The following is a 23,831-nucleotide window of genomic DNA, read 5'->3' on the forward strand; positions in this document are numbered from 1 at the left end:
AGTTGTTTAGTAGACGAAAATTTGATTTTAATATGCAAATTAATGTTTATGTTAAATTTTTATAAATTTGGCAAAAGCAGTCTGTTTCTTTCTCTTTATAGGTTCAAATACTCGAAATTTAAAGTTTAAACATTGTACGACTTGTGTTTAGATTATATTCATTTTTTCTATCGTTTTTAAAGCCTAAAAATAAAAAAAAACAAAACGTTTTGTAATATTTTCAATTAATTTATATTTTTATGTATTTTACTTTATAAAGCAGGCAAAAAAGATTGTTTTTCCAAAAATTGCCATTAAGTCTAGTGATGGTCCGGTCATAATACGTGAACGAGAAAAAATACTTGATGAAAAAATTGTACGACGTACCGAAGAGGTGCCGTGTCCCATAACAGGACGACCTCAATTGCGTACGGTCGAGTACATAGAAAAGATCATCGAAACTGAGGTTAGATTATAAACAATTACACAAAAACACGTAATTGGTTTTTTAATTTCAAAATTTGAATATTCTGTATTGTTTTTTAAACTTAAGCTTAATGTTTTTTTTTCGTATACTTTTGTTAATAATAGCACCCTTTCCTTTTCGGTTGTTTTGTTTTTTTTTTTTCTGCAAGCAAATACATGGTAAATAGTCGCTCTTGAAATTGTTTTTGTTGTTATTTATTGTATTTTTTTTTTAAATTTCTTTTTGTAGTGTTGTTATTTTTTCATTATTAAGTACTTTTCTTTGTATAAAAATTTGTTGGAATAAATGGCAAATTCTTGAAGACAGGTTTATTTTGTTCATAAATTATTTATAAAATAAAAACACTTAAAAAGGGCAACATTTTATAAAATGGTTTTTATTATTTCCTTAATTTCAGTAGAAAGACATTGATTTGTATTTTTTTGTGACCTTTGTCTTAATAAATTGAGGCTGTAAATGATGTTGAAAAGTATTGTTGTGTTTAGTAAAAAGGTTTCGTTTGTTTTTTATCTTTAAATGCACAACTTTTGTTTATCCTTTTTTTATGTGCACTTTGTTCTTGTAATAGTAGTGTTGCTGTTGTAGTAGTAAATACAATGATAATTATCGCCATCTTAGAGTGAACAAACAATTTACCACCAATACCATCATCATAAAAAGCACTTAACGTATTCGTATGTATCGTATTGTAAAAATACGTACATGTACAAATGAATATTTATACTCTTTAACTGTTCAAATTTATTTTACACTCACTCTCTTTCTTGCACTACCGCTACCACTCCCACTTATATCCACCCACAACACCGCCATTGCAATCACCAAACATCACAAACAAGTGCACACAAAGTTAATTTATCATTCGAAGTGAGTATTGTAAAAGTACTTTAGCACGTCCATACAAATGTTTTAAACACACATACACACACAACGTACACATTTGGTTATTCAATTATGGGTAAAAGCAATAACATTAAAAATATTTAAACTGCTATAAAATTGTAATAAAAACATTTAAGGCTTTATTGTTGATATGATGTTGGTTAATTTTGGGAAGTAATTATATCGACGATTGAGAAATATTTGTCAGAAACGCTGAACGTATTTTTTAAAATGCTTAATCAAAGTTGTTCTGCACCGGTTCTGAAATTTTAATATTAATATTGCGAAAATATAATTTTTTTGCTAAATGAAGCTAAAATCTTGTGTTTTAGTTTCATATTAGAGAACATACAAAAAGTACCATTTTAAGAAGGAAAAAGTAACAAAGATTCTTATTCAGCCATGTTAAATTTTATGTTTCTACTTGCATGTTTCTACTTGCATACGCCACTCTAACAAAATTAAATACATAACAAATTTTGATTACTTTTATAGAAAATTTTAATTGGTTAAAAATTTACGTTCAATATTATTGAAATCAAGTGAATAAATTCGCATTCAGTAAGGAGCGTGTATTTTTATTTTATTCGTTTAGATTTGAAAACGTTAGAATTTGAAAACCTTCTATAAAATACCTTTTTGAAATTTTCACTGAATCAAATGTTCAATATGATAGAAAATTCAAAAACTATAATTTGATGAACGAAAATGTACCAAAAGTCCTTTTCATTAGATTATCATTCACTTAGTTCCTACATATTAAATTTTAGATATCTATATTCAATATCAAAAAAGAAAAAATCAAAAATTGTCACCTGAAAAATTAAAAAGTACAAAAACCTCTCTCTAAATAAATTCTCATTAAAAAAAACCGTGAGTCATGTTTTCCGGTTCCCCATTATAGAAAATACAAAGGCACTATTTGATGAATGGAAAAGTACCAAAGAGGTCCCAATTACAGATTATTATTCATTCAGGAACGTGTATAAGTTCAAATTTATGTTTCTTAAGGACGGTCTATGTTTACTAATCGTGTGTTTTAGATTAATATTATAGAACATACAAAGAGTATCAATTGAAGGAAGAAAAACTACCAAAAGTGGAATAAATTCTACCTTTGTGGAAAGCACTAATAAAATGTTTAACATTTTTTCCCCTTTCGGCTAGGAATAGACTTTTTAGAAAATTAAGTTTAAATATATATATCAAACTCAAACGATTCAAATCTGCATTCATTCGTTCCAGAAAAATTGTGGTTTCAAAAAGTACCAAATATGTATTTTTTCAAATTTTACAAAAAATCAAATTGAATAAATAAAATTTCCCATTTTGCCCTTTTTGGTACTTTTTTCCCCAGTGAAATAGCAAACATTTTGTTTCAATAAATATTACAAAGTTAGTCCGTAATTAATATGTACTTCAATAAATCGAAAAAGTCTTCTTAATGTGCTAAAAAAGTACCAAAAATTCTGTTTTTCCCTTTTACACCCAAAAAGGGACTGAATTTTTAAAAAGTACGAAACAGGTGTCTCATATTTTTGGAAGATATATTCAAATTATTTACAAAAATTTTATTAAGTTTATTTGTTAATAAGTTATAAAGGGCCACAAAAATGTACAAAAATCCCCTTTGATACACATTTTCGCCCCTTAAAAGAACGAATTTCAATATCGGTCCACGTTTTCGGATAACCCCCATACAAGAAAAAATTGCTTCAACGGGCATAACTGTTTTAAAAATACGAGTATACCGATGATATTCAACATAAATAAGTTTTATATGAGCCAAAATCTCTCTACCAAATTTTTTGAGGATCGCTTCATAATTGACCCTCTCCCCGATATAAGGTCCCATTCAGAAAATGACTATAACGCTCATTAATATCATAAAATTACGAAAATTGTGATGAAATTCGGTACATACATACCAATTTTCTTGCGGATCGGCTCATAAATTACCTTACCCCCCCTATAAGGTTCCTTCAGAAAATTACTTTAACGCTCATTACTGGCTTTAAAATACGAGTATAGCGATGAAATTCTACGCAAGTAAGTTTTTGACAAGCCGACATCTCTACCAAATTTTATGTGGGTAGGTTCGTAATTGACCCTACCCCTCATATAAAGTCCCCTACAGATAATTTAACGCTCATTACTGACTTAAAAGTACGAGTACAGCGATAAAATTCGACATAAGCAAGTTTCTCGCGAGCAAAAATCACTCTACCAAATTTTATGAGGATCGGTCCATAATTGACCCTACCTCCTATATAAGGTACGCTATAGAAAATGCTCATTACTGGCATAAAATTACGAATATTGGGAAGAAATTCGACACACATCAGCTTTATGCGAGATAAAATCTCCCTACTAATTGTTTAGAGGATCGGTCCATAAATTACCCTACCCCTAATATAAGGTCCCTTCAGAAAATTACTTTAACGCTCATTACTGGCTTAAAAATACGAGTATAGCGCTGAAATTCTATATCTATACCAAATTTTATGTGGATCGGTTAGTAAGTGACCATACCCCCATATAAGGCCCCTTCAGAAAATTACTTTAACGCTCATTACTCATTACGAGTTTAGCAATGAAGTTCTACACATGTAAATTTATTGCGAGCCAAAATCTCTCTTCCAAATTTTATGTGGATCGGTCCATAATTGACCCTACCTCCTGTATAAGGCCACCTTCAGAAAATCACTTTAACGCTCATTTCTTTAACACCCACATCTAAGGTCCCCTTCAGAAAATTACTTTAAAGCTAATTACTGGAATAAAAATGCAAGTACAGCGATTATATTAGATGTAAATAAGTTGTATATGAACCAAAATAGGTCAACAAAATGTTATGAGGATCGGTGAACAATTGACCATACACCTCATACAAAGTCTTCTTCAGTAAATTTGATGAGTAGTATTCAAAAAATTACGATTACTTAGAAACATAATTCACCATTCCGAATTTAATAAGAATTACTCTATAACTGACCCTATATAAAGTTCCCTTCAGTATATCGAGTATATCGATGATATTCGACATAAACAAGTTCTATACAAAACTAATCCATAATTGACCACACTGTCTATATCATACAAAAATATTTTGTTTTTAAAAATAAATGTTTTGTTAATTCAAACAAACTCGATGTATGTTCAATAACAAATAATTGTTACAAATTATCACAAATTGTTTTTGTATTTCAATACAAATTTGAAATATTTTTGTGAATATTAGTAACAATTAGTAACAACTTTTAGTTATTGAACAGACCCTCGATCTGAAATCTTCAACACCATTCCAGTCAGTATGTTTTAAATGTCTGAATAACATAGCTTCCCATATGAAAATGACCACACACATTTGTACATTAGAGGGCCCCAAAAGATATGAGTTTTGATGGGAATTTTCTCTAGAATATAAGATTTGGTAGAAAGTTTAAGAAAATATAATTAATGGCATCATTTGTAATGCAATCCAAAAAAGTCCTATTATTTCCCCAATTTTACACATTTCAATCGGTTTTCGGCACATGTTTTCGTTATCCAATTGGGATAAAATTTTACAGAAGTAAGTTTTAGATACTAATAAATAAAAATATGACCCATAATAACAAAATCGATATTTTTTTTGGGTACCTTTAATGTATGTACATTTGTACACACTATCTTTTTCTCTATTTCAAAGTAAATTTGTTTATGATATTTTAACAACGTAGCAACACAATCACTATTGTTATTGTTACATTTAGTCGGTTGATGTTGTTGCTGATGATGCTATGTTATTGTTGTTCATTGTGTTTTATTTAATTTCTACGTGTAGTTGTTACAGGATTTAAAGAAAAAAATTACTTTAGTTTTAGTTTATTTGTTTTTCTCTATAAACAAATAAATAAGAACAAATAAACAAACAAACAAAAACACAACTTTGTACAAATATTTATTTGGAGATTTTTTCAGGATTTCAATTGTCTAGACTGGAGTAAAATACTCATTCATTCGTTCATTTATTTATTTATTCGTTTCGTTTTGTTATATTGTATTCGCATTATGTAGTTAAATTATATTTCTTTGTTTTACAGATTTTTATTGTTATTTTATTTAATTGTTTAAGGTCTTTTTTGCGTCGCTCGGTTGGCAAATATTGACAAAACATTTAATTCACTGGTTTAAGCCAATTGTACAGCAATTGTGAAGAAGGAATATTTAAGTTTAAAATATTCTTTTGTTTTGTAATATATTTTCTTTTTGCGAAAGGAAATCTTTTTTATTTATTAACTTTCATGAAGTATTTATGTTTTAATACCTATTTGTTGAGGACCAAATAGAGTTCACTGACTCGTTTTCAACAAAATTGTAGTTCCGTCAAAAATCTAACATATAGTTTTATGGTTTTCTATAGTTGTTAAAATTATAACTTTTATAAACATAACACTACTTTAGTGAGGAGGGTATATTGGATTTGTGCTGATGTGTGTAACACATAAAAATATTTGTTCTATACCCACCTTAAAGTATACCCATTAGGGTGGGTCGAAAAAAAAAGTTGAGTCAGTCACCCCCTACGATTAAAGATATGTTAATAAAATTTCCAAAAATATAAAAAATATTTTTTTGCCACGCCTAGAAATACCGCCCTTTTTGTTTTTTATATATAACGTCGCCATTTTAAGTCCGATCGTAACATGTAATATATCAATATTTATGGCTTGACTGTAGCTATATTTCACTCTTAGAAATTTTTTTAATTCGACGTCATATCCTGTGCGCGACTTCTGATATCTCGGATCCTTCCCCAAAATCGAAAATTGTGGCTATACTGGAATAAAGTACATTGAATTATATGAACTATTAGCTTTTAAAATGCTCACTTTTATGCATAAACACCTATTTTACAGGTATTTAAAAATACCTGTATAGTTCTAACTACAAACAATTAATTTGCTAGGGATATGGTCGAAAACTATTTTTTCAAATTAATTTACAATACACAAATTTCATTCTGCCCTTATCTTAACACAAGAAAGATAATTTTATTCGGCATTTAATTTTATTAATAAATAACAAAATCACGTAGGTACATAAAAACTAAACATTTTATTTTATAAAAATCTATGCAAAACTAAAGAGTTATGCTTCATAAAAATATTTCTTGTTTTTACCATACAATTACTTGCATGTTTCTTGGTTCTTTTTTAAACAAATTTCAAAAATGTTTATACTAATTTTTATAAAATGTAATAAATTTATTCAATGATAGATTAACTTTTCTTAAATAGTTATATATTTTTAAAGAAGTTCTTGAAATAAAAACTAATAAAAAAAATATTAGTCGGGAATGGCCAGTTATGAGTATATCTAAAATATAATTTCCTTTTTAATAAAGCATTTATATTGAAATTTGTCCATTACTTTTTAAGCAATTTATTGATGAAAAACAAATTTTCTGAAAGAGCCTATATATAGACCGATCCTATCAAAATTTGGTAAAGGGATTTATGTTCATATAGGAATTAGATATGCAGAATTTCATCATAATGGAAGTGTTTAAGAGGGAAATAACGACAAACCACAATTAAGAGCTCCGATTTAATCCATTTTCAAACAACAACAAATATTTGAGCCTATTTTCGTCAAATTATCTGGAAAATTGCGACTTGTAGTTTGATTACAAGGTTTAAATGGACGGACATAGCAAAACCACTATATTGCTGTATTGATATATAATACATACATAGTTAACTTTCTGTTATTTTGAAAGGAAGTAGGATCTGAAATGGTTTGTAACTGAAAAAATAAAATGGATTTCGGTTATATATAGTTCACTAAAAAAAAATGTCGACTGTTTTTCCTGGCAAATTAATTGTTTGTTATGAGAACGGTTGATAAATACTTGAACATTTTTAAATATCTATTAAATAGGTGTTTATGCATAAAAGTGAGCATTTTAAAAGCTAATAGTTCATATAATTCAATGTAATTTATTCCAGTATAGCCACAATTTTCGATTTTGGGGAAGGATCCGAGATATCAGAAGTCGCGCATAGAATATGACGTCGAATTAAAAAATTTTCTAAGAGTGAAATATAGCTACAATCAAGCCATAAATATTGATATATGACATGTTACGATCGGACTTAAAATGTCGGCGTAATATATAAAAAACTAAAAGGGCGGTATTTCTAGGCGTGGCAAAAAAATATTTTTTATATTTTTGGAAATGTTATTAACATATCTTTAATCCTAGGGGGTGACTGACACAACTTTTTTTTTGTCCATAGAGACCGACCCACTCTAATACCCATCGGCTTAGAATCATTTTCTGAGTTTTTTAAGCTATGTCCGTCTGACTGGCTGTCCAGGTAAACCTTGTGCGCAAGATACAGGTCGCAATTTTCAATATAATTCGATGAAATTTGGTACACGATGATGATCCTGCCAAATTTCATAAAAAACGGGCCTTATTTGACTCTAGATCCCGTACAAAGTCGCCTTGAGAAAATGACTTGAATGTCCGAAATTCACATATAAACACTATTATCGCTATGAAATCCAGCACAAATAAATATTATATAAATCTATTCACAAAATATTTGGCCCAAGCCCCCATATAAACCATTTTTCAGAAAATCAGTTTTTCCATAAATGTACCGGAAACAAGGTTGTATTGAAAATAAATACTTTATTATGAAAAATAAATCACATTTAATATTCATAACTGGTGTAGGGTATCATATGGTCGGCCACGCCCGACTATAATTTCTTACTTGTTTTATTTGAAGTCATTGGAAGAATCTAGAAATCGAAAGCATATTATTTCTTTGAAGCAATAGTTAGATTGTTGCACATCTTAACTTGGTAAACATTCTTGACTTGGCCTCAAACTACGTAAACACAATGTTATCCGTAATTTTTTTTCAAAACATCTCTCATTTACAAAATCATTTTGTTGGAAAAATAATTTTAAAATACCTTGTTGCTTTTGTTGTTGTCAATGGTGTAACATGCTGTTCGGTTGTTTTGTTGGATGTTTTTTTTTTAAACCTCAGAAGTTGTTTTAAAAATTGTTTTGTCATTCTATTTGCCATTTATACGCATTATAATGTGTTGTATCGTCAACTTGTCTTTGTTGTTTGCTGTTGTTGTTTTTGTGGTGAAAATGCATTGAAAGAAAACAAATTGGAGCAGAAGAATGTCAACATCACAATAGTTTATTTGTATGATGCAAGTGCAGGCAGTGTGTGTTTGTATTGTGTTGCAACAAATTATACAGTATTTGTTAAGCAGCCACCACGGAAGGATTTAAAAAAAACAACAACAGCAACAACGATAGCACTATAGAAGCAACAACTATATGTATGTATTTAATACGATTTTTTTTGTTTGCTTCTTCTTCTTTTTAATATAACGTACTTGTGTTGCTTCCGGTCTCAAATAATTTTGTTGCTGTTGTCTCGGGTTTCTATAGAAAAAACTCTAATACACACTTACACATAGTATAAAAATGAGCAAGAAGGAGAAAAAATGTTGTTGAAGATTTTGTTGTTTTCAATGGTTGTTAAAGCGACAAGTTTGTAGCCTCAGGACCGTGAGACTTGTCTTTAGATTTTTGTTTTTTCTTCTTAAATTTCTTCTCTTTTTTCTATATAATTTTTTCTACACATAACTACATACATAACAGCTAACAAACTTGTACAAGTTAAGGGGTCTTTAAACATTTCTATGAAAACTACAAAAAAAATTTAGCCATGTTTTTTGTCTTTATTTCATTCTTCCTCAACATTTTTGTATATGTATGTTGGCTAAGGACAACGACAATGAGGAAAAAGTAAAATAAAATCAAAACGAAACTTAAATGAAAAAATAGAAAAGAATAAAAAAAGAAAAATGTTTTATGGGACCTTAAAAAGTTTAAGAACTTTTTCTTTCATTTATTTAATGTGAGTTGTTAGAAGTCTGTCAAAATGTGTGCCATTGCACGAGATGAGATTGAAAAGTCTTGTCAGAGCAATAGAAAATAGCTATATATCTACATAAGTTCTAATACATTTCATTTGATGAATATATCAGCTTCTAACAAAATTGTCCAATACCGGAACTAAAGTTTGCTGTAGCATTTCTTAATTTTAGTCTCTAGTCGTGAAGTTCTCCTGAAAATACTAAAGCTAATTTTTAAACTATATGTGGTTTTGTGGGATTACTTACTTTCCATAGTCACATTCTTCACATCCTTTGGTATGTCCACCGGTTAAGTCTCGATTACTATTCAGCAGAGGCCATTCCATCTGCTTGGTTATAAACGGAAGTAATACTTCTGAAGCATTACCGAAGTTATGCAACGGGGCAGCGATGATTAGAGATTAGATAGCTGAAGTATTCAGGCAAACTGTTTGTCCCTTAGGGACCACAAGTTGTCGTCTCTAGCTCACCTAGCTGTGGTTGAAAAATACCATCATGGAAGTCTTAAAGTTTGAAAACCGAGTATTCTCTTTTAATTCGACTTTGGTCAAACAAACTTTTCAAACAGATCTCGTATTTGGATCTCTTTATTGTGTGTCTAATAGTGGTCGTTGTTGCATTTAACTAAGATACTATTTGCGTGTGTGTGCCCCTTTATATGGGAACATAAGTACGTAACAAACATAAAACATAGTTGTTGTCTTTATTGACCCACATTCATTACTTTGTCTTTAGTTTTAGTTACGGGCATAATGTGTCTTTGAGACTTTAGAAGCACAAAGACAAACACATACATTATCATAAATAATGTCATTTGTAGAAAGCACTACAACTATTTTACCTTAATATTTATACACATACGTGTGTGAAATCATAGAGTTTATAGTTAAACACACAAGATCCTTTTGTTCATATTAGTGTGTATTTAAGTGGCCTTACCGGAACTTTTTTCATGTGTCCTCTTTAAAGAAGGATTTACGAAGAATTATATGATAAATGACAACATATTAAATCAAATATGTTTCATTTTTGGCAAATTATTACAATTTACACCTTTTAGTTTAATAGTTTCATCATTAAATGAAAATAGTCCACAGAAATATAATGTATGTATGTATGTTAAATGTGAGTTGTAAATTTGTTAACAAACTTTTGTTGTCCCTTTTACACTGGTCTGCAAAAATATATATATTTATACCCTACACCACTTTAGTAACATACAAAAATATTCGTCCTAGACCTTAAAGTATACCAATCGGCTTAGAATCGTTTTCTGAGTCGATTAAGCTATGTCCGTCCGTCTGGCTGTCCATGTAAATTTTGTGCGCAAGCTACAGGCACGCACGTTTTGTTTGATGAAGCCTATTGAAAATGGTTAAAATCAGTCCATTATTTCACCTAGCCCCTATAGAACAGAACCCCCCGAAAAGGGCTTCTGAGCTCATAATTATGTTAAATATTCAGATATATCGATAAAATACGGCACAACTAAGTTTTATAGAAGTCTTGATGACCCTGCCAAATTTCATAAAGATCGGGCCACATTTGACTCTAGCTCCCATACAAAGTCCGCTTCAGAAAATTACTTGAATGTCCCAAATTAACTTATAAACACAAATATCGCGATGAAATTCTGCACAATAAAATATTATGTAAATATAAATATATTCACAAAATGTTATCGGGCTTGGTCCATATTTGCCCCTAGCTCCCATATAAAGCCTCTTTCAGAAAATTAGTTTTTCATCCATAAATTGCTTAAATGTATCGGAACAAGAGAATATTGAAGATAAATGCTTTATTATGAAAAATAAATCACATTTAATATTCATAACTGGTGTAGGGTATCATATGGTCGGCCACGCCCGACTATAGTTTCTTACTTGTTTTTTTATATTTTTCTTTAAAGGAAGATTTAATTTTTTTTTCTTTATGAAGAATTCAAAAATTTTACGTCCTAGATTTTTTTTATACCTTTTGCTAGACTTAGATGGTCAAAATAATGAAATTCATATAGATTTTATATGATGAGCAAAATCGTTGTAAACTAGTGTAATTTACTTTAAAGTTCAAATATTTTTGACCAAAAACTTCTTATATTATCTTCGCTTAAAACATTTAATTTTAAAACATATCGTTTTATAACAGATTTAAATTGTATCATTAGAGTTTCAATAATATGCTTTAAAGATACTTTGGGAGTATCCAATACGATTCAAAGCATCACGGTACTTTTAAACATCAAATAGTATCAAAAAAATTTTGCCATCCCTGATGTTGAGATTTCCATTTAAAATCTTTAAAACAAATCTCTTCTCGAAATAACAAAAAGTCAAATATGCAAAATCTGATGGTGATCGACCTTTTAATCAGATTAATTTTTTGAATGCCGATATCGTTTATAGTTAAAGTTTGCATTACCAACGCTTTCTACGAATTAATTAAAAGTTAAAAACAGATATAGTTGGGAGATTTAATTTGAACATATTTTTAGCATGTATGTAAAAGTTTATAGAAATTTTAATGAAAAACTTCTCAGCTGTGTTTAAATAATACATTTTTATGCTTTTCAACTACGCAGGTTTATTTTCTGTGTAAATATGCAATAATGCCAAATATATTTTATACTTTTCCAGCTAAAAAAAGAAAGAAATAATCATATGCCGAAAGCAAAACTGCATTGTTTTTTAAGCCTTTATTTTTAGTATTTGTATTTCGTAGAATTGCATGATATATTAAAATTTGTAACTCGGTATTAAGGTTGTGGTGCAATATTTGTAAGAATTATATTATATACTTTATTTGAATAATTTTTATTAGCATGACTACAGAGATAAAATATGCAATATGTTTATATATCTGTTAAATTTAATTTAAATTTGTAATATAAATATGGTTTATAGTGTTTATGGGGCGCAATATGAAAAATATACATTGATACACTAGGATAGATCTAAGAAAAAAATGTATCTTAATTTATAAATAGTTTCGAATATAGATACATACATATGTATGAACCTAACTGCTATATTTTGATCAACATATAAAAGAACTTGAAGCATGGAAATTGTTGACAAAATTAACTTAATCGTATTTGTTCAGCCTTTTTAACAATACAATGTATATTTTGCCTAATATTTGTCACACTGTAAACATGTAGATACATGTGAACTGGGCTGAAGCTTACAAGACGAAACACTTGTTTTAATATTTTAGCTTTTTTCTTTCTTCTTTAACTAACTTTAAATATTTTCTTTCACATTGTACATTTTCTCTGCATTATTTTGAAAAAAAGTTTAAAATTTAATTTAAATATTCTTTAAACAAATTCACTCACACGAAAACAAATATGTATGAAAAAATGAAATAGTAAAACTACACCATTTGCAATTACTACAACTACATTTAAAATTTTTGTACATTCCATTTTACTTCCCTTCTTATTATTTTCACACAAAAAACAATACGTGAATGCAACAAAAAAATTTACATCTACTTACAACTTCAATCAGGTGGAAACTAGTCGAGAGAAGATAATCTCATTAGAGTTGCAGGACCCAGAAAAGAGCGATACACCAAACGCATCAATAGACTTCATAACACAGCATGAGGACGTAAAAAGAAAAGTAGGTGATGAGGAAGAGGACAAGGGACGACAAGTGGCTGCAGTAAATGAACAACATAATCAAGAGCAGATGATGCCACAACAACAGGTACCACAGTATATGCAGACGCAGGTGTCAGAAGATGACAAGCACGAGAAAAGTAAAGAAAAACTACAATTGCCTGGAGTAACGGATAGAACATTAGTGGAAACAGTAGAAAAGTTGCACATTACCCAGAAATTTGAAAATACTAACGACAGTAATAACAAAGAAATGGAAAAAGAACACCAGGAGTACTTGGAAAATCTTAATGATGATACTGATGATGGAGCAGAAGAAAGAGAAGATATTTATGATGATGAGGAAGAGGAGGAAACAGATTCTGCTTCTATTGTAACAGTGCAACAGAATACCGAAAAACTATTTTTGCGTAACGATGATGACGAGTTTCCTTCAATTGAATTAGACAGTTTAAGTAGTGGTGGTATATTTGGACCTTCTTCCCTGGACAGTATAGGCTCGTCTACAAAAGTGAGTATAAAACCTTCGACCATAACAATGCATCAAACACTGGCAAAAGAAGTGGTTTTACCGACAACTACAAAGATTACGACTACCATGAAGACCACTCGTTCAAAAGCATATCAAGGAAGGGACGACAAGGAATACGATGATGATGATGATGACTATGACGATGAATACAATGCAGCCCATACAACGTCATTAACACCAGCCACAACAACCACTACAATGACAACAAGAACTCAAAGTATAGTTGAAGTTGTAAATCCTTTAATCACGGGTGAGGGTCAGGTTCAACGCATCGCTTTCAGTCGTTCCCATCATAGTGACTATCCCTCATTTGATAACGATGAAGATGATGATGATGAGGAAGATTTTGAAAAGTTGCCTGCTTCGCTGCAAGTTTTGCGCAGTGAAACTTTTGTTTTACCACCTTCCAAAGGACGTGAAGAACTTTCTTTGAATGCGAAAATGAAAAATGTTTTAGAAGAATTGTTGGAAAATGAACGTGTGAAATACAATTTGCAAAAAAGCCTTGAAGAACAAGCCAATAATGAAGAAACTACTAAGCCAGCTTATGGAGAAACTGATGACGATGACGAACGAACAAAAGATGAAGTTGACTTCTCTGTCAAAGAAACTTCAAGGGATAATAATGGAAATCGTCATGTTTTAAATGCCTTAATTAGAGACAGTAATAAAAACACATTGCAAAAACTACAAAGTCAATTACAAAGCCAAACTAATGAAGATGACGATGATGACGACGTAGAAGAAGATGATGATGAAGATGAAGACGATGAAGATGAATACGAAGTAGCCGAAGAAGAAGATGACGATTCGGAAGAAACTGAAGAAAGTGAAAGTAGTGATAGTGATGATGATGAAGACGACGACGATGACGAAACCATACATATAACTTTTGTTGATGGTGCCAAAGTTATTGAAAATTTCAATACAAATACTCCCATGAAATTGCAAAAATCTCAAACTTACAATACAATGAAAGAGGCAGCTGAGGCCATGGCTGAAGAGCCTGAAGAAAGCCAAACATCTGTACAAGAAAAACCAACAGAATCTCATCAAACCCTAGAAGAAGATACTCATATAACTTTAGAAAAATTATTGGCCGAGCAGCAAAAATATGCTGAAATTTCAAAACAATTACGAAAATCCGTAGAAAATTTATTAATAGACGATGATGACGAGCGTGAACCGCAGGCCACCACCTCTACCATTACAACAACCACAGAAACCTTAGCTAGGGAAGAACCCCAACAAAAACCGAAAACGAAAAGAGTAATGGTAACAAAGAAATCATCAAAATCCAAACCCATGAAGCAACACACCGATGACACTGAAACGGGAGAAGAAATTTTCAATCGTTTATTACAAGCTGGTGGTTCACGCAAACAAATGTTCGACCTAGAAACCGATGAGACCATAACCAGTTCCACAACCACCTGTACCGAAGACAACGGTACAATCATAACGACCACCACAACAACCATATCAAATGTTGCAACTAGTGGCATACCACGCACAACGAAACACGTCGAAAAGGTAGTTAAAACTCAAACAAATAAAAAATATAATAGCAATAAAGACGTTGACGACGCCGACGACCATAGAGATAGAGATAATGATGGAGAGGCATAAAAAATTTTATATATAACGGTTTATGGTTGTGCCTTCCTTTTTATCTGTAGTGTGCCCAGCCCATCCCAGCAACACCCATGACACGCACTACAAATTACCTTCAACCCCTGGTGGAAACAAGATGATGGTGATGATGGTACGGGATTTCAGTATTAGGGATTTTATTTCTTCCTTTTTAGTTCCTGGTTTGTGTTTAAATGTGTTTTTTGTTTCAATTTTGGGTTTTTAATTAAAAAACATTTGCTGTGTTTGTCATAAGTTGTATGTTCGTAAATTTTTAGTTTTACGATATTTATAGTAAGTAAAATTAAAATTATTTTATATACATACACATATACAGTTTGTTTAAGGGAATATTAATCTAAAAATTATGTATGTGATTAAGGAAACATCATAAAATTGGTATAACTATATACATTTTGATGATATAAATATTTGAAATTAAATTAATGTTAAAAAATTGGTAGTTTATATTACTTCTATTATTTTCTGTCTCGCAAATGAATATAATTTGAATAACCGATTATCGGCCGGTCAATGTGATTTCAAAATCGCGAGCTCGCTTTTTTAAATTGCCTTCATCCATAAAAAAGGATTTTCTTCCTAAAGGTGTGTTTCCTATTTTAGGCGTAACACTGTATTTACCGATCACATCGATTAAGGTGACTAAATACTAGGGTTGTCAATTATTCGTGTTTAAAATTATTCGAATAAAAATGTACTATATTTTTTTATTCGAGTAGTCGATTAAATTTTAAAAATTATTCGATTATTCGAACGAATAACGAATAAATGTTTTTATTCGAATAATTTAATAAAATATAAATAAAATTTGCAAAACACCTTCAAAATCTTAAAATAAAACGGTTTTCGTACCTACGCTTATAAATCAGTAACTTAGCTGAATCTCAACCTATTCAACGGATTTAAAAGTGGAAGCTGAGGCCTTTATAATGATATATACGATGTTTAGCTACCCGTTTTGCAGACATTTTTACAAACTGTTTTATATAAGAAAATCGTACTATTTATTAATGTATTAGAAACATGCCACTATCGGGCCCGTTGTGCGCTGCTTTTCATGGAAGAAAAAGGTTTTTTGGTAAAAAAACAACATAGTGTCGACTGAATGTATTATCTTTCAATGTTCTGAAACTCAGTTTCCTGGCCGTAATTCCTAAGAATTTCTCAATCAGTGTTCGAGAGAAATGTTCCGCTTGATCAAGACATTCTATCTGGGCTCAGTGTTTCAAAGTTTCTGATTGTTTATAGCTTTCCAATGTGTCCAATATACATTGATGGCGTGTCCTATAACTGATTTTGGACATTTCACCTAAAGTTATGAACTCCCTGTTGTAGTTATATATTACACTTTTTGTCCAAAGAAGTCAACCCGATTATTGAATCATAAGCTAGAATTAGTCTAATTACTCTTTAATAAAACCAATGTTTTATAGTAGGACTAAGACCCCATTTCATGCCTATAGTTCTCCTACATATCGCCCAGGAAACAGGGTTCAGTATATTTAGAAATTGTTGTCTTTCTTGTAAAAAGACAGATACTGAAAAAACCATATTAATTATTGTTTATCTGTTTCACTTATTGCAAACATTAAAAAAATTTAAGAATATCACTTTTAAAACTAGAACCATTTTATTTTTAACATTGCAAAACAAAAATTTTTATAAACTGCAAAAAGTAGTAAAAGTTTTGTTTCAATTATAACATATCTTTATATTTAGATTTGTTTTACAAAATATTAACATAATTTCAATGCTATGTATAATAAAATATTCGTAAAAAGTAACATTCAAATATTATTCGAATATTCGATTAATCGACAAAAATTGCTCGAATTATTCTTTATTCTAAATTGGAAATTTTTTATTCGTTCGAAGAAAAACAAATTTTTTTCCTCGATTAATCGAATAATTTTTATTCGAATGACAACCCTACTAAATACATCAAATGGAGAATGGAACTGAATACAACACACTCATTTTGTCCTATATAGCTCTGCCTATAATCGGTTTGAATTTCTCAAAAGTACTCCTGATTTATAGATTAATAAAATCCAAAAAAATTAACGTCAAAATTTAGTTAATTTTATTGATTTTACTCCTTCATTAAAAAGTAAAAGTTTCTGAAAACCATTTAATTTACTGCCCATATAGATTCATATTGATTGATAATGGGTTGTTGTCAATTTTAAATTAAATTATATCATTTTGTTCTCACAAATGAATAATTATTTTTTTTTTTTTCGTTGAATAAAAATATTGATTTTTTTAATTCTTAAAAAATAATCGTTTATTAAACAAACAGTTTAATTAAAGTTTCTACTTAATGAACAATTAGCGGAAATTAATGCATGTATGCGTTTTAATTTTTCAATTTTGATTTGTGGGAAAAATGAATATTTGTTTAAAAATAGTTATGAGTTAAAAATTAGCATGAACCAGATTTTTTCAGAGTAGTCCGATTGAATGTATTTATTTCAAGCGAATAAACACATATATATAATATATCGGCAAAAACAAGGAAAGAGATCATACAAATTGAAAATGTGATGTTTTCACCAACCGAAACTCTTCACTAACTAAATATAATCTCCGCCAGTGTTAAATTTTTCACAGAGATACAGAAATTAACTAAAAAATCTTTAAAAAAAACTCAGGACAAACATTTTTTTTACCCAGTATAAACTTCTAAAGGCTTTAGATTAGGCCGAGGGGAAAATTATTACATAAAGTAATTCATTACATGGTCAATTACAATTACACACTTGTTAAGTGTAATTGATCAATAATCAATTACAATTATTTGAAATTGAATTATAAGTAATTGTAATTAGAAATTCTTCAATTATGATTACTTGTTCAATTAAACAAAACAGTTAAATTACAAGTAATTGTATTTGGTAAAACTTCAATTACAATTACTTCAAATGTAATCATTACCTCCCAAGCCTGCCTTAGATTTATTCTATACTAAAGTTTAAAAATCCTCGTTTTTGATCATATTTGAGACTTTATTACAGCGTGAAGTAACTTTTATGATATTATTGAGAAATTCTGAAGAATTCAATGCACATTAATCGACATTTTGAAAGTTTTCATGGCTTCATATGTATTTCTGTACCGATGCTAGTAACTCTCAAAAATGATTAAATAAAAACTTGGTCCATAGTGATAAAATGCAGTATATCTAAAAATAAGCATTGAACATAGTTGAAATAATAGTTGCTGTTAACTCCTCGGGACGATTAAAGCTCTGTATGATTATAGCAACCATATACAGACGAATGTAGGGCTTGTGGAGAGGATAGTGAAACTCTGCAGCATTTTCTTTGCCACTGTCAGGCATTCGTCGAAATTAGATTCAAGTATCTTGGAAGTGATGTTATTACGGAAATAAATTCCTGACTAACACTGATTGGAAGATTCTTAGGAATTACGTCCAGGAAACTGAGTTTCTGAACATTGAAAAATAATACATTATTCATACATAATACATTCAGCTCAACAGGCCCGATAGTGTTTTAGGTGAATTTCTTCGGATTTGATGTAGTTCACATCCTCCTATCAGCCTAACCTAACCATATGAGTAATAATATTAATATTGAATATCGCATGTACATAACTTATATGTATATTTTGTTTAAATGTTTAGAATTAAAATTTTTATTGGAAATGTTATAACCGAGTATATGTATTGATATGAAACCAGTTGTTATGTAAATGAGTGTTAATCATAGTAAAGTTTCGATATATTATAAAGGAAAGACATTTCAAAGAAATTGTTATGCTAATATTACGACTACTATTGTATTTTTTCTTTTTTGCCCACCACTTATTCATTGTTTGTGAGAATTTACCGATAAAAACAAATATTTCAAATATTTATTTAAAATTAAATGACTTTATTTATTAATAAAACAATAAAAATATTTATTAAATACAAATAAATTAATTATACATTTAATTAAAATCATGTGCATTTATACCCCCTATTTAGTTTAAATTTCAATGTGTTTTTTATGTTTTTTTGTCTTTATTTTATTAAATCATTTTTATAATCGTACATTTATTGCATTTGTAACTAATAATACATTTTTTATATAAAAATTAATTGTTTGTTTATTTATTATTTAATATCATACATATTTATAGAAACCATAAACGATTTTAATTTAAAACCCATTTAAGTATTTACTGCATTATTTGAAAAAAAAAATATTAAGCAAAAACTAGTAAAAAAAGGAATTTGTTTTTTCAATTCGTTTGAATTTAAAACCGGAAGAAAATCCCGAAATGCATCATTGAACTTTTATGTGGCAAAACAAAATTTCATTTATTTATTTAAATAAAATATTTGTTTGGCTTAAATTTTTATACATATTTATTTATAATTATTTTATTTGCAAAATTATTTCTTTATTTTTTTCTAATTTTAATTTTTTGTAGAAAAATCAATAAAAAAATATCTAAATCCCAATCATCATCATCAGCCAGCCGGTTTCTCCTCAAAAAGTTTTTATTTAATATAAAAACAGGTAAAATTAAGAACAATAATATTTGAATAATTTTAAAACTTTTAATTAAACAATTAAAGTAATATCTCGTTAATTACACAATACGACTAAATATTTGTTAAAACTATTGATATTTTTTATAATTGGCTTAATAACAACAAAAATACACAGTATAATATTGTTTTAATCATTCCGTTTAATTAAATGTATTTTAATTCATTTCTAGATCCTTTTCTTTATGTGTTTTTTGCCCTATACTCCCTAAATAAAAAATGTCCTTAATTAAGGTAGTTTTTTTAACCTTTTTAGTGTTTAGTACAATAATTATACATATATGAAAGAAAAGTAATAAAAAACCTCTATATAAATAAATGTATTTAAAATTATTAAATTGTATCCTGTGCACAATTGTTGTAATATTTAAGGTTAAAATTTTAAAAATATATAAACGAAAACATACATCTTAAATAAAAAAAAAATAAATTTAAAACAAGCTTACGAATAAAATTAAAATGTTTAAATTTTTTGTAATGAATTTTGAATTTTATAAAATTATCTAAAATATTTTCTAAATTTATTTTATATTAATTTCTTTTTATAAATATAGTAGTAATATAATAAAACGATAAAAATAAGCTAATCTCGAAAATATTATTTAAATAAAATCTATAGTTTTATGCATTTTATTAAAAAAATTATACATTGTTTCAATACGATTTGAATATTATTCTGATAAGATTTTTTTAAGCAAGTAAGTATAAACAAGTGAGAGTATTATATTCGGCTATGCCGAATCTCATATACCCACCATCAAACCGTATGCCTTAAAAGGAATGCTACCTTATAAACATCAGGGTGATATTACTCATCAAATTAACTGAAGAAAACCTTATATGAGAGATAGGGTTAATAATTTACCGTTTTTCATAAAATTTTTGTAGACCAATTTTGGTTCATACAAAAAATGGTTTACATCGAATATCACTTCACGACAATTTCCGCATTTAATTCGATAGGAAGATTTATGTTCCTATAAATGTTTCTTATATAAAATTTCTGTTCACGTATTATTAAGTCAGCAAAGATCGTAAAAGTAATTTTCTAATGGATCGATCCTAAATACATTTGTTAGAGAGGTTTTAAATCGTATAAAAAATATGTGTCGAAATTCATCGCTTTTCTATATTCTGTATTTTTAAGCCAGTAATGATCGTTTAAGTAATTTTTTAAAGGGCACCTTATATGAGGAGTAGGGTCAATTATGGACCGATCCACATAAAGTTTGATAGAGAGATTTTATTAAACTTATGTGTGTCGAATTTCATCACTATACTCGTATTTTTAAGCCAGTAATGAGCGTTAAAGTCATATTCTGAAGGGGACCTTATATGGGGGGTAGGGTCAATTATGGACCGATCAACAATTTTAGGTGGGACGATTTTGAATCATATGAAACTTATGTGTGTTAAATTTTATCACTATATTCGTATTTTTAACCCAGTAACGAGAGTTAAAGTAATTTTCTGAAGGAGACCTTATATGGGGGGTAGGGTCAATTATGGACCGATTAACATAAAATTTGGTAGAGAGGTTTTGGATCATAAAAGACTTATTTATGTCAAATTTCATTGTTGTACTAGTATTTTTAAGCCAGTAATGAGCGTTAAACTAATTTTTTTAAGGGGGCCTTATATGGGGGGTAGGGTCAATTATGGACCGATCCTTATACAATTTGATAGGGAGATTATTGATTATAACTTATTTATGTCAAATTTCATCGCTATACTCGTACTTTTGAAACAGATATGCCCATTTAAGCTGTTTTTCACGGATCCACTTGTATGGGGGCTATCCGAAAACATGGACCGATATTTCACAATTTCAATACCAAACAAACCTTACCTATAGAGAATATTTGTGGTAAATTTCAATCCTCTATCTCGTTCCGTTCGGACTCTATCGTGCTTTCAACAGACGGACGGACAGACATGGCTAGATCATCTTAGAATTTAATAAGGACCCAGAATATATGTACTTTTGTGGGTCTATGAATAATATTTCGATGTGTTACAAACGGAATGACAAAATCAATATACCACCCATATTTTTTGATGGTGGGTATAAAAAGCAAAAATACTGAAAACTAACATAACGCCCTTTAAATATATGTACATGCTATTTCACATTGACCAATATTATTTCTTAACTGTAATTTGTATAGACTAGGAATTAGCTAGACTCGCCAGCCTTAATAATTTTTTATAAATCATTATACAATTATGTAGTTAATAATATCAAAGTATTTTGAACCATTACATAGTATGTATTATATCTACCTCCTTCCTTTCATAAAGTTATAATTTTCTCATTGTTAAACCAATTACTACATTTTTGTCTAGTCGATTTTCACCCTTGATAGGTTTTCCATCGTTACGTAGTGTTTTATTTTACTTTTAAATATTTACATATTAGAAAATAAATGTAAATGTTATTTTCAAATTTTGTTTTTTGTATTTTAGCAACATAAAAATGATGCATCACAAATATGTCATTTTATAAAAAATGAATTCCTTAAGGATGGGCTGTATACAAATTGTCAACCGTTTTATAATTCCAAGTGATATTTTATTCGCACGTGTGTATTTTTTTTATTATTTTTTTTTTTTTTTGGAAAAAAATTTGTAAACATATTAAAAGAAAACAATGATATAAAAGATAATACAAATAAATTTATACAGAAAAGTGATAACAAATAAATGTTTTTCTATTAAATATGTGTTAGTAAGTTCTATGGTAAAGCATTTTGTAACTATGGTGACCATTCGTGTTAAATATCCTTGAACATTAGTGTTGCACCGTATGTATGGAGAACAAAATAGGTACTGATGTTCCCACCGAAAATGAAAATTTAATACATTTTAAAATATCGTTTCTTGCTTATTAACATACTGTTAGTTAGTTTGTTACCTAATCACAAGACAAACACGGAATGCCTAAATCGGATTCGAATAAATATGGCTCCCATAGGCAATATTAGGTGATCAAGGTAAATCTAAGACCGCATCGGATTGTAAGAAAGCTTTAACTGAATACTTTCCCAGAGGTAAGGTTTACCAGGCCGCTCGAGAGTAGTCGGCAACAGAAGGAACAAGAGTAGACATCTCTTCAAAATGAGCAAGTCTGAGGTTAGTATGATGGTGCGCATTCTGAGTGGACACACAGCTATACATAATTGTACGTGCGGATTCAGACGAATGTAGAGCATGTCGAGAGGATAGTGAAACTCTGAAACGTTTTCTTTGCCACTGTCAGGCATTCGTCGAAGTTAGATCCAAATATCTTGGAAGTGATACTATTCCGGATATAATATTCCTCAAGAACACTGATTGGAAAATTATTAGGAATTACGTACACGAAACTGAGTTTCTGAAAATTAAAAGATAATAAATTCAGTTATTATTTCCATTTAATAATTCCACGTACAAATTTAAAAAAAAAAAATCCGAAAATTCGTTACTAAATTTTGTAATTTCAAATTAATGTTTTAGAGTGCCTTTCAAAGACTTTTCAAATATTATTCATATGATATCAAATTTGCGTACATTTTCTTTGCAAGAAATATAGAAAAATCATAAAAATCTCAAGAAATTACTTTTTTATATGGGAGTATATTGACTTTGTCACTCTGTTTGTAACTCATAAATATATTGACCACAAATTCTGGGTCCTTAATAAATTCTAAGACGATCTGACCACGTCCGCCTGTCTGTCTGTTGAAAGCACGATTGGGTTTATGTGTTAGTGTTCAAGCCGGTTTTTTTTTAACATTAGTTTTCGGTTAACCGGGTTGTCCGGTTTTTAAGTCTTGGTTAACCGGTTTCAAAAAATTTAATTTTTAGTACAAAATTGTATGTTTTCTTGGAATTTTTATTGTCATTTTTAAAAATTTTACATTTACAATTTCAGACAATCAGGAAATTAGTAAAAAGTTGGCATTTAAACCAACAAAAAATTAACTATTTAAACAAATTCCAACCATTATATGAAGAAATTTGTTATTTATTAAGACGAATAAATAACTTTGATGATAAAATGCAGGATGCACTTACTTGTTTACTGCGTGAGTATAATAAAAATCGAGAAGTTTCTCAAACGTTCTCAAAACGGACCTTATTTATCAAAGCATAAGGCTTATTGTCG

The 23,831-nt window shown here is 29.2% G+C and overlaps 1 protein-coding gene across 15 annotated transcripts in view; it reads left to right on the plus strand.

Annotated features, from left to right (window-relative positions):
• LOC119616462 (protein lap4) overlaps window positions 1–22,269 on the plus strand; it is a 294,532-nt gene extending 272,263 nt beyond the window's left edge. For 6 of the 15 annotated variants that reach the window (XM_037972809.1, XM_037972810.1, XM_037972813.1 and 3 more), the window contains 2 exons: window positions 260–445; window positions 12,823–16,797. In XM_037972809.1, coding sequence (XP_037828737.1) covers window positions 260–445; window positions 12,823–15,096 — 2,460 coding nt within the window. In that variant the 3' untranslated portion in view covers window positions 15,097–16,797. Of the gene's footprint in view, window positions 1–259; window positions 446–12,822; window positions 19,119–19,563; window positions 20,131–22,150 lie in introns of those variants that run through there. The other 9 variants (XR_005232544.1, XM_037972821.1, XM_037972812.1 and 6 more) reach the window with 9 other exon arrangements.
• The last annotated feature ends 1,562 nt before the right edge of the window (window positions 22,270–23,831 follow it).

The sequence above is a fragment of the Lucilia sericata genome, unplaced genomic scaffold (genome assembly GCF_015586225.1).
Source record: "Lucilia sericata isolate MDLA Ls3-8-SP2 unplaced genomic scaffold, ASM1558622v1 Contig000073F_arrow, whole genome shotgun sequence".
NCBI lineage: Eukaryota > Metazoa > Arthropoda > Insecta > Diptera > Calliphoridae > Lucilia > Lucilia sericata.